Raw genomic sequence first — 12,956 nt, 5'->3', positions numbered from 1 at the left:
CTAAGGCCACAGTGGCCTGTGCAATACATACAAATCTTCTCAATTCAGCTCGGTTCATGGTTGCATGTCGCCAACCACGCAGTCGGCGGAGGGTCCGCAAATCGTCCTCCACCTGATCGATCCACATTGCACGCTGTGCACCTCGCCTTCTTGTTCCCGTCGGATTGATGTCGAGAACCATTTTCACCTGATTACTGTCCGACATTCTGGCTACGTGCCCGGCCCACCGCAGTCTTCCGATTTTCGCGGTGTGAACGATGGATAGTTCTCTCAACAGCTGATGCAACTCGTGGTTCATTCGCCTCCTCCACGTACCGTCCGCCATCTACCCCTTCGACATGTTGATAACTAGTCCAATCCAATTGTCATAAGACAAGTTTGTACCATCCCATTTAATTCCACCACTTGTCAAGTGGTGGAATTGAATGGGATGGTACAGACTCGTCTTGTGACAAGTGAAGACATTCCACTAAAAAGCTCAAAATAATTTTCTTAGCAAAATAGTCCAATCCGTTTAGCTTCGCTTTTCAGTCGGATGTAGGCTTCCTCCATCCTCTCAAAGTTACGTGCCATAATATCTATGTCGTCGGCAAAACCAAATAACTGGAGGGACTTCGTGAAAATCGTACCACTCGTGTCGATCCCTGCCCTTCCTATTACCTCTTCCAAAGCGATGTAGAATAGCAGACACGAAAGACCATCACCTTGTAGTAACCCTATGCGCGTTTCGAAGGGACTCGAGAATGCCCCTGAAACCGTATCAGTTTATTTGGAAATCCGTTTTCGTGCATTAGCTGCCATAGCTGGTCCCGATTTATTGTATCATGTGCGTCTTTGAAGTCGATAAATAGATGAACGGCGAACACCTGATACCAAAGTGATTCGTGCATCGTATTTTGCACAGGAAATACGGGACTTCCACATAAGGCTGAATCATATAAGGCTGAAAACTCATGTCATAGGTCAACTGTCGACTGTCAACCCGGGTCATAAGTTTCAACAGATTCAGCGTTTCAGGGTCCCCGGGACTCCAACCCGGGTGGTAAGACCTGCCACTACCTGCATTTCCCTCAACCTTGCCCAGCTCTCCCTAATGGACCCAAACGCGACCTTAGTCCGACCAATCAAGACAAATGGACCCAAAGCGCTCTCTTCCCCATCAATCAGCACAACACATCTGAGACATCATCGCCCCTACCTGCGTCGGATTCAGAATCAGGCAATACTCCTGCCTACTTTCCAACTCCTTCGTTTCCACTGAAGGTCAATTTCTGCCTACAGTGGAACATCAATGGTTTCTGGAACAACTAGTCAAACCTAAAAACTGTTGACGAATAACAGTTTTCCCTGGACCATTGTCGTCCAAGAGGTCAATCATGTTTCCTCCGCTGCTCTGGATCTGTCCCTCGGAGGGAAATATATGTGGGTAATTAAGGTAGGTTCAAATATCCTTTGGGAGATCCCCTTTGATGTCTTCCAGATTAGCAAAGATCTCCCAGTCGTAGGAGTCCAACTCCGAGGAAGCATTCCCATCAGCGTAGCGAATGTTTACCTTGCGGAGCAATCTCTGGCATTAAGCAAAAATGAGTAGTATCATTAGCGAGGTCCCCTCTATCCTTCTACTTGTGAGAGACATGAACGCCCCGTGACGTCGTCTTACTCGAGATTTTTCAGGAGGCCGATCTCGTTCCTGGAGCAGGTACCCCTACCTTCTTCAATGGCCACTCTACCACCGCCTTTAATGTGACTATTTCTAGCCGGTCCTTTCTTCCCGTTCTAAAATGGGAGGTTGCCCCTGACCTCTCTGACGCCTCTCCCTCCGCTGTCACTAAGAGGCCTAAATGACGTTATGATGCCGCTGGCTGGAAATCATTCGATGGCAACATTCTACGTGCGTTAAAAAGAAGCACCCCGCTAACACTCTCCGACTTTTTGAAGATAGTCCTTGACGCCGCTTGTTCTTCCATCACTCAAACCAGTACTCGGACTGGAATAAGAGCTCTCTTTTGGGGGTCGGATGAGACGCGGCAAACCGTCAAAGCCAGAAAGGAAGGCACTCCGAGCGCTCAGGAGGCTTCCCCTTGAATACCCAAATAAGGTAAGTGCTTTGGAGAACTTAAAGAATGTCGTACGCAGTGGGCGGATTTTCTTGACTCCATAAATCCGGCCCAATCCGCCACCGAGCTATAGGGTAAAGTCAATGTATTAAGTAGCAAGCGTGAATGTTTCCCCACCCACATCTATTCACAAGACCGTACTATCTCTGACCCGTCGAAGGTGGCTGATGCACTCGGGGAATATTTTGCATCAATCACATCAGTAAGTTGCTACCCAGCCGATTTTCAAAGGCTCATAGCCACCAGGACCCTGACGCTCTAGAACTTTCAAGTACCGCCGGACCTACAAGTTTCTCCTATAAACCTGCCCTTTCCAGTCGCCGAACTTTCCTTCGCTCTTGCCAGAAGCAACAGGAAGTCTTATAGTTCGAATGAAATAGGGTATCCGATGCTGAAAACCTTCCCCCTAACGCAAAAATAGTATTCCTCTACCTGATAAATCAAGCCTGAACCAATCAAACCTTTCCCGACAAATAGCACCTCAGCGCTCAGCCACGTTATTTCTACTCCAGCGACACCGCTGATCACCGGCCTATCTCACTGACCTCCTGTGTATCAAAGGTTGACGGAAGATTTGGCTTCCACCAACACGCATTTCGCCCGGGGTACGGGGCCAGCTCGTACTTCGCAGGATTAGGAGACGTACTCAAAAGTGCCTTCGACTAAGGGAAACACGGCGATTTAGTTTCTCTGGATATTTCGAAGGCGTTCAACCGTACTTGGACACCACCAGTGCTGAAGTAGCTAATGGACTGGGTTTTCACCGGTAACATCATTTTATCTTTTGTTCGCCATTTTTTCTCCCGCCAATACTTCTGGGGCCTTTTCGGCAACTCCGCCTCCAGGACGTATCAGGAGGAAACAGGAATCCCGCAGGAGTCTATTTTTGCGGTGAGCCTGTTTCTGGTTGCAAAGAACATCTACGTCTTTGTCTAAGCGGACATCATCCTACTTGGGGCACTCAGGCATGAACGCGTCTCCGAATTCAAGCAGCGGTTAGCGCACTTTATCAGTGGGCCTCGTCGGTCGGTTTCACCATGTCGGCCGCGAAAAGTTTCCACGGGCATGTGTGCAACGGGCGACTCTCCGTCCCCAGTTTCAAGATTGATGGTCAGCCGATCTCAACCCTAGCAGCACAAATGTATCACATATGTTACTGCAACTCATATGTTACCAGATCTAATCACATTCACGTTGTAACGACCATTTTTGTCTGACTTGTGCTGCTCAGTAAACTGGAAACTCGTCAAGTCCTCGGATATTCCATCGTCCGAGGACTGTCTTTTGTCCCTCATTTCCAAGCGGTCAAAACCGGCTGCAAATCGAGGATTAACCTTGTTAAAACCTTATCAAGACCGCATAGGACAAACAACAGGGCCACTCGGTATCGTATTCGGCAAGCGTTGATTGACAGCAGACTGCTTTACGGGCTGGAGCTGACTTGTCGTAGCACGTCGGGAGCTACGCATAACCACCGGACTTCTTTCCTCTATACCTGCTGAGGCCGCCTGTGCCGAAACGGGTGTCCTAGCATTTCTCTACTGTGTGCAGGCGGCCATTTGCCAAAAGCCGCAGCATACGCTTCCGCCACATCCGGAAACCACAGGGTCCCCCTCCTTCTTCAAGGGGATCGGATCCTACATACGATGGCCAGCGTAAGCCTCTCCCCAGTGGCTAGGGGACAACACGGAAGCTCTATAAAGATCGGTCGCCGAACTGCGAAACACCGAGTTTAGGAACCACGAGCCCCGCTACACTGACGGTTGCCTTTTGAGACAAGGACTCGGCTTAGGCGTTACTGGCGTTAAGGCGTTAACCTAACGGTGTCGGATAGCCTTCTTGAACAATGCAGCGTCTTCTCAGCGGAAACCGTAGCTCCGTTTATTGTCGCTACCACTACCTCCGACAAACCGGTCCAAGCCCTGACTGTTTCGGCCAGTGCCATCGCTGCGCTGCAAAACAACCATCCGAAACACCCATGGATCCTGGCCATTCTCACTTGCGATCCACAGTCTTTCACCACGATCCCGGGTCACTGTGATATGCCAGAGAACGTCACCAAACTGTTCTTCCATTACGAAATGAGGCGCTCGCACTACAGTAGAGGAGACTGGGTAGACTTGATCCCCTTTTCTGATTTCCGATGTATCACAGCCAAAAATAAATAAACATACGCGATTTCAACACAGACTCTCTAAGAAATATAGTATTTAACTTTACTGATGTACGACAGTCCTTAAATTATTGTTGTTATTGATACACTATCGGTTTTTTAGAGTGCTGTCAAAAATCTAGTTTTAAAATATTCGGGGGAAATTGATCCCTCTCCAAGTACTTGCTTTGATAAAATTAGAAAGGTGCCCTCAGATTTTTTAAATATTTTTCCTTCAAAATACGCGCAATTTTCGAATTGCTGTATACATGAACGATTTTCATTATTGAATTCGACAGCACATGCAATTTCAAAATTTGGGGAGACTTGATCCCCTTTCTATGATATCTACGCAATAAATATTTTTTCCTGCCAACCCTTCATCAAATCTGTCAAATCTATAAAAAAAATAGAAGCCTGAGAACAGATTTATATTTTTTTGATTTTTTTCGCCAAATTTTTGTATGAGTGACTAATGGGGGATCAAATGTCCCCATATTGAAACAATAACTTCAGATTCAAATATCCTAAAACTTTGATGGTATGTTGACATTTTCATCAGTACAAATCATTAAGCACATTTATGGCTTTGTGCTGTGAAAAAATGAAAGCATTTGATCATTGTTATGAAAAGTTATTCAAATTTTGCGTGGCCAATAAAAAAAATCTTTAGGAAGGTCAAAACATACAAACCGCCCTGCAGAATAAATAAGGTTTTCAATCCAAAAAATAGGGTAAATAATATATTTTGGACATGTACATTTTTTCAATCTCGATATATTTTCTAATGAATGTCCTGCGCTTGTCCAAGATACATCATTTACCCTAACTCACCACATAAAAGTCATTTGTCTAGAGGATTTATACTAAAAAATACGCTAGAACAAAACTACTTTAGTTCTCGATAAAACAGGGGGTGATCAAGTCTCCCCGGGAATCAAGTCTACCCACCTTCCTCTAATGTGTCGGAAGTAATTGTTTTCTCCAAGATACCCAATAGGCATATTAACACTTGGGGGTTTTCCACTACTTGCTGATTTTCCAAAGGAAAAAAATATTTCTTTCGACGAAAGAAACATTCAGAGAAGTTTATTTGCGTAGTCCCCTCAATCTGACCCAATTTCTGTTTGTCCTAGATAATCGCTTTGTGGCGTAAGAATTCCTTTATTTAATCGCCCGATTTTTTTGTAAAGATTATGATATGTTTGAATAGAGAATTGTGTAAAAATCTGACATCTGCTGGTTAGTTTTCATTTTATTAGCCGACATCTAAACAGATAATACTGAATAAACAATTTGACGCCATAACGCTCGGTTCGCTGACCAAGACTGTGCTCCACTTGATACTTGATACTTGATGGGCTACAGCTCTTCGATGAACCTACGCCGAATGGAGTATCCTTCTCCACTGGACTCGATCCTGGGCCAATCGCTTCCAGTCGCCCTGAACATTGAGCGCCCTCAGGTCCTCTTCAACTGCAAAAAGCCATCGTGTACGCGGCCTTCCACGAAGCATGCGGCCTCTTCCGGGTTCTCTACTAAATATTATCTTCACTTGTTGTTCTTCCGGCATACGAACAATGTAACCAGCCCACCGTAGTCTGCCGTGTTGTATAAGCTTAATAATATCCAGCCCTTTATATACCTGGTACAATTCGTGATTCATGCGACGCCGCCAGATACCGTTCTCCTGTTTACCGCCGAGTATTGTCCGCAGCACCTTACGCTCAAACACTCCGAGAGCTCTCCGATCAGCCTCCTTTAACGTCCATGTCTCATGGCCGTATAAAGCCACCGGAAGAATCAGAGTAGTATACAGCGCGAGTTTTGTTTTCGTTTGCAGACTACGGGACTTAAGCTGGTTACGAAGTCCGTAATAAGCCCTATTTGCAGCTGCAATACGCCTTTTCACCTCGCGGGTAACATCATTATCGCACGTCACTAATGTTCCAAGATACACAAATTCTTCTACCACTTCAAATTTTTCACCATCCAGAACTATTTCGCTACCACCACCACTAATGAACCCAAGTTGATTGCCAGCGACCATGTACTTCGTTTTGCTGGTATTGATCGTGAGTCCAATCTTCGCTGTCTCCCTCTTAAAAGGCGCAAAAGCCTCTTCCACGGCACGGCGATCAATTCTGATAATATCGATATCGTCCGCAAATCCCAGGAGCATATGCGATTTTGTGATAATGGTACCGCTTCTTTGCACACCAGCTCTCCTAATCGCTCCCTCGAGCGCTATATTGAACAGTAGGTTCGAGAGTGCATCACCCTGCTTTAATCTATCTAAGGTAACAAATGACGTCGATATTTCATCCGCAACCCTTACACTTGATTTCGATCCGTCCAACGTTATACGAATCAGCCGTATCAGTTTCGCCGGAAAACCATGTTCAAGCATAATTTGCCATAATTCATTCCGTTTCACTGAATCGTACGCCGCCTTGAAATCAATAAACAGATGATGTGTCTGCAAGTTGTACTCCCGGAATTTATCAAGGATTTGTCTCAGGGTAAACATTTGATCCGTCGTTGATCGGCCCTCACGAAAACCTGCTTGGTATTCGCCGACGAAGGACTCTTCAAGCGGTCTCAATCTGTTGAACAGAATACGGGACATAATTTTGTACGCCGAATTAAGGAGGGTTATTCCACGGTAATTGGCGCACTCCAGTCTGTGCCCTTTCTTAAAGAGAGGGCAAATGAGGCCGTCCAAGCAGCTAGCAGGCATTTCCTCGTCTTCCCATATTTTCGACATAATATGATGCAGGAGAACTTTATAAAGCTGCTCACTGCCATGTTTGAGAAGTTCAGCCAAGAGCTGGTCCTTCCCGCAGCCTTATTGTTTTTCAGCTCTTTGGCAGCTTTTGTAACCTCATCTAGTGTAGGTGACTCCACAGCTTGTCCATCGTCGCTAATATTTATTCTGTTCACCGATGCACCGTCACTTCCTCCATTCAACAAAGTCTCGAAGTGTTGCTTCCACCTGGCAGCCACTTCAGTTTTATCTGTCAGCAAATTCCCTTGTTGGTCGTTGCACATGACGGGAGATGGCGCTGTCTTTCTCCGCACGCCATTGACAGGCTCATAAAACCACCGCATATCGTTCTGCTCCATTTTTTCTTGCGCATCACTAATCACTTGTTCTTCGTAGCAGTGGGTTCGTTTTTCGGCTGTTCTTGCTTCCTTGTACCGATCTCTATTCGATCGGGTACCTGACACCAACATCCGGCTTCTGGCAACGTTCTTCTCGTCTGTCACTCTCTGACACTCCACATCGAACCAACCCGTCCTGGGTCGCCTCTGTGCAGTGCCTACCACTTCTCGTGCTGTTGTGCTCACCGCTCCATGGATCGACTCCCATAGATCGTTGATGTTGTCGCTAACGTTGATTGCACTTATCCGTTCGTCGAGCTTCTGGCGGTACTCAGCCGATACTCCTTCCGCCGACAATCGCTGGATATTGTAACGCATCGTTCGCTGTGATCTTTCGTTCGATACAGTTGACAACCGTGATCGAATTTTACTGACAACGAGGTAGTGATCAGAGTCGATGTTCGGACCTCTGAATGTCCGCACATCGTTAACATCCGAGAAATGGCGCCCATCCACCAGAACATGGTCTATCTGGTTGCAAGTTTCACCATTTGGGTGTCTCCAGGTGTGCTTTCGGATGTTCTTTCGTGCACAGTAGGTGCTACTGATGGCCATCCCTCTGGCAGCAGCAAAATTTAGTCATTGGTAGCGGAGTGAAGGCTCTCCCTACCGATTATGGGACGGAAAAAGTCCTCTCTACCGACCTGGGCGTTAGCGTCTCCGATAACAATTTTCACGTCATGCTTTGGGCACTCTCCATAGGCTTTATCAAGACATTCATAAAACGTGTCCTTCACGTCGTCGGATTTATCGTTTGTCGGTGCGTAAACGTTGATTAGGCTGTAATTGAAGAATTTGCCCCGTATCCTCAACACACAGATTCGTTCGCTAATGGGTTTCCACCGCCTCACTCGCTTCAATTCTTGCCCATCACTACGAAACCAACTTCATGCTCTGCTTTTCCACCGCCGCTGTGATAGATGATATACTTGAATGCAGCATTGGTCGTGGGGTCCACGGCTCGGAATTCACGTTCTTCGGATCTAGGCCATCGGACTTCTTGAATAGCAGCCACGTTCACTCCAACCTTCTGCAGTTCACGAGCCAGAAGGCTCACTCGTCCAGGTTCATTTAGGGTCCTGACATTCCAGGTACCGAGTTTCCAATCATAGTCCTTATTTCGTTGCCGGGTCGGTTGCCAAAAATAACGTTCTCTTTTTCTTCTATCTCCATTTTTCGTGGTATTTGAGAGGCTTCAGTAAGCTCCCTTACCGGGGTCGCGTTACCTACATCGCGATGATGGGGCTGCCACCTTAGGTATAGCTGACGCGATACAGCATTTCGTTAATCAGCCACTGGGTACCAGGCAGACGCTGTTTGAGCCGCACCTCCTGGTGAACAGATGCTCGAGGCGTACCTTCTCACTCTAGCTGATGTCAGAAGGACAACAGTGCCCAGGCTGCACTACCAGCTAAGTACACAACCCTTAGCTGGCGGTCTTTTGTCATCGGACGACCCGTGGAAGCGTGTGCTTCACACTCGCAGTAATTTTGTACCTAAGCGAATAATTAAATTTTAAATTAAAATTAAAAAAAAATTATTTTGCGAGATTAACAATTTGTCCAAAATCCGTTTTGTTTCTCCTTAACAATAATATTCTGAAATAATCAAAATTGAATATACATATTCCGGGCGCACATGTAATACAGTCTAAATATGATCAGCTCAAACCATGATCAATGAAAACACAAATTATGGTATGTTATCAAATCAATTTTTCAGATGGTCTTCGCTTGTAGTTCATATATCATTTATTGTGTCTTCAGTATGTTCTGCGTGGGAGCGCTCTATTCGCGCAAATCACTTGATGTGTTATTCTTAACGCTGATCTACGCGATGCCATTCCTGCACTACTCGGTACACATCATGCCAATCATAAAAATAAGTAGTGACGTTCAGCACGAGGTAATTAGCCTATCACACCACATAATAATCAATAGCAAACCACACGACCTCCGGACCAATAATAACGTCAAACATTTTCCGCATTCTCGGCCGCAAATCGCGCCATCAAAACCAACACGACTCCCGAAGGGCAAACGGATAGCTGTCCTGGTTCATAAGGCCATAAATCAATCACCCCTTTCGGTCAGCTCCATCAACCGGGTAAGTGTCGTCCTTGTTGGTAGTATTGCATCAGGGGGCGAGAGGTTGGCTCAATCATCATCATATTCCTCATCTTCATCCAGTCAGGAATCGATTGCTTCTGATAGAATCAATACAACACGGTAGCTAGAAGCAAATCGCAATCGACCTACAATAATGCCACTTGGGTGGAATGGAAGAACTCCGCATAGAGCTCATGTGATTAAATAACCATTCAGTAAGGGAAATAGTGCTAACGAAGTTTGAACAGTAATCCTCTTATTTATGTATCGCACCACTATTATTAGCATCATCATCATTAAAGTTACTCTATATCTATAAGTAAAAAGTGTGTATTATACAGGAGGGTGTTTAAAGTACTTTTTATCCTACAGGATGTATACATGATTTCAAATTACTGCATACAAAGTAGATTGGTTCAATGTAATGGTATATGTTCGGAAATGTGAACTTCCAGTAATTGTATGCGCAATGCAATTGAATTTAAAAAATATTGTGATCATATAGAAGTATGGGGTTAAAACTGAACGATTAAATTACAATACATAAAAAAACAACATTTGATGAGTACGCCAAATAACGTTTAAAAGATTTTCTAATAGCTTCCAGAAGAAAATGTGAAAATTTATGATCAGAAGCCTTTTAATTATAATTTATCACAATGAGTTACAAATTGTTTATCGTAGTTAAGATCAAATCAAATGATACAGACACATTGACCTATAAAATACATGCATTTGACTACGTCCGAGAGAAATACTGTGTACGACATGAATGAGCTTTGCGCTGACACACGCACGCATTGGAAATCCCAAAACACCATTCCCTTTGAACTGAATTGATACCAACTGCCGTCGTATCCCATCAATTTTTATCTAATAGATGTTTTCATGTTTCTTCCTTTTTGTGTGTCCCACTGTAAAACATCTTTCCCGTACAGCTCATGGTGTTCTCCCGGCAGCTCCAGCAGCAGACACCAGCCGTTTCCAGTGGGATGTTTTCTTTCGATTGGACATTGTGCTTTTCGGTAAGTACACAATTGCTGTTCCGGTGGCGGCCAGTCAGCTAAGGGATCCGATGCGAAACGTAGACTATACATAGCTGGGGCGATGCGATTATATCACATTTGGAACTATTATAGGCATCACCAGAAGTACATCTCTAGACTGTGTTTTCCTTTTGTTCGTCCAACCTCTGAGAGGACGGCATACCGCGGCTCTGGTTTGTTGAATGGTTTTCAATGGTAGCCAATTACTGCCATCGTTAATAGAACACAACACTTTCAGCCGTTTGCCTGCAAGCATAATGGTTGTAGCATTGCATTTTTGTTGTCCTTAAGAAATTCGGAGACAGGATACTCCGTATATGATGCTATGAATTATTTTTATTTTTATTTTTTACTCAATTGAATTTGTTCACACTTTATTACTGCGACGAACGATCACTTTTTTACGGAGATTTAACGTACGAATTTTAGTTGTTTTCACTGGATCCTGTAAAAATAGGATAGATATAATTAAATAAGCGTAGAATTATTTTTCGGATTTTCTAGGCTGTCCAAACCATTCTGGAGAACATATCTATGTATATATTAGGAAATATGTCTAGAAACAGCTAAGGTTCCGAGCAGCACACACGTTCCACATAGGTTACTGCAACGCATATGTGACCAGAAGTTTTCATTAGCAAGTGTATGTCAAATATGTCTATAAGATCGTAAGACATAAATTGATCGAGGTTTAAATAAACGTAAATTACTTCAGGGTTTCCAAGACGTCCTGGAGATCAGAATATGCAATCTACCCGATCAATCAAGGCCTGAATGATATATACGTGGATCATTAAACGGTGTCAGGCAATTAGGCCGAATGTCGTTTGGCCGAATTCCGCTTGGTCGAACGCCATTTGGCCGAATGCCGTTTGGCCGAATAAATTACGTTATTGTTCCGGTACTTCATCTTATAGCTCTTATATTCATCTTATCAAAAGAGAGGAGAAGAAAACAAATTTATTTGTTTGTATGCTCGAGAAGACCATCCGGAATCCATGACACAAATATATCGGATGTCGAATATTTCATGAAACGTTCCCAGTGAATGCATTACGCACCTGAACAAGCCAATCTACCGCGTGCTTTCAAAACTTATCCATCATTCACTAAATATTCATTAAATATGTTTGCAACGGTGTCACCATTTCCGGTCGCTCCCATTGCAATTTCGAACGTATAGCGGACTGCAGTGGCAATCAAGCGCCATCCTCCGCAGTAGGAACACATGTTCCTAAGAGGAAGTTCATATACCCGTACACATATACGAAAGCGTTCATTAAAGTGGTTCGTTTTTCGGTTTGAGCTCTTTGTGCATGGGCATTGGACAGTCAAAGTGGTTCCGTTTCCCATCGTAACGTGCGAAGTACGTATGGCAATGGGTTTACCACACCAGAGAGCAAACATGTCGCCCACCACCAAGAGCCAAAACTATCGTCGTCGTCACGGCTTAGGGTTATGCTGCGTAGCGGATGATGGCGTCGTCGTCGTCCGTACGTACCGTTTGTTGATGCAATGAAATTTTACTGTCTCCGGCAAAAATTGCTCGATTCCAGTAACCCACCGATCCAATATTGTACTGCCCCATCGGAACCCATACCGGATGTGACATCGATTTGGGGCACTTATGTTTAGTTTTAGTGCACCGGAGGCGACGGAGTTTGTTGTAACAGGATACGGGGACCAATCCGGCCCACTGACCGGAAGCTAATCCAATGTCCACACGGTTGATGGCAGCCGGTGATGTAATCCCATCGTCGTCCGTTACTATCGCTACGTGCCAGAATCGCGTCGATTCGAATGGATCTCATTATGGAATTGATTTCAATTATTTTCAGATGCTTTCGACGGTGGCCACCTACACGATGATATTGGTACAGTTCGAGCTGGAAGTGCCAAAGTTTTTCCTCGATGCGCTGGTGAGATCCACAATGGAACGGGACGCGGCTCTGAATGCGACTCGGTGGCTCAGACCAGCGGAAAACGATAGTTCAGCTCTCGACATGTATTCTTAAGAATCAATAAAGATGTTATGGACGTAGAAATAAAATTCGATTATGAGAAAAGTTTGTTTACGATTGAACACAGGGTGAGGCAAGGCTGCCTTCGGTACTGCTAGAAATCTTAATCGGTGGCTTGTAAGGACATACACTTAGATGTTGGAATCTGATTGAAAATAAACTAAGAAGTGGAATTCAATAAATAAATGTATGTTTTGTGAACAGTTCGAAATGGTCCGAAATATATGAAGAAAAAAGTATGAGGGAGATTTTTTAGGAAGTGGAGAAAGTTTGTCAACCGAAAATGTTCAAGACTAGTGAAGGAAACGAATCCAGCAACTATCGTCAATTTTGGTCGTTACATGTTA

The 12,956-nt window shown here is 44.6% G+C and overlaps 1 protein-coding gene across 8 annotated transcripts in view; it reads left to right on the top strand.

Moving 5' to 3' along the window:
• LOC134220089 (uncharacterized) overlaps nucleotides 1-12,679 on the top strand; it is a 47,982-nt gene extending 35,303 nt beyond the window's left edge. For 7 of the 8 annotated variants that reach the window (XM_062699053.1, XM_062699051.1, XM_062699052.1 and 4 more), the window contains 4 exons: nucleotides 9,157-9,339; nucleotides 9,469-9,540; nucleotides 10,481-10,567; nucleotides 12,427-12,679. In XM_062699053.1, the coding sequence (XP_062555037.1) occupies nucleotides 9,157-9,339; nucleotides 9,469-9,540; nucleotides 10,481-10,567; nucleotides 12,427-12,603 (519 nt within the window). In that variant the 3' untranslated portion in view covers nucleotides 12,604-12,679. The remainder of the gene's footprint in view (nucleotides 1-9,156; nucleotides 9,340-9,468; nucleotides 9,541-10,480; nucleotides 10,568-12,426) is intronic. The other variant, XM_062699056.1, reaches the window with a different exon arrangement.
• The last annotated feature ends 277 nt before the right edge of the window (nucleotides 12,680-12,956 follow it).

This window comes from Armigeres subalbatus, chromosome 3 (genome assembly GCF_024139115.2).
Source record: "Armigeres subalbatus isolate Guangzhou_Male chromosome 3, GZ_Asu_2, whole genome shotgun sequence".
Classification (NCBI taxonomy): Eukaryota; Metazoa; Arthropoda; class Insecta; order Diptera; family Culicidae; genus Armigeres; species Armigeres subalbatus.
This window is presented reverse-complemented; position numbering and strand designations above follow the sequence as displayed.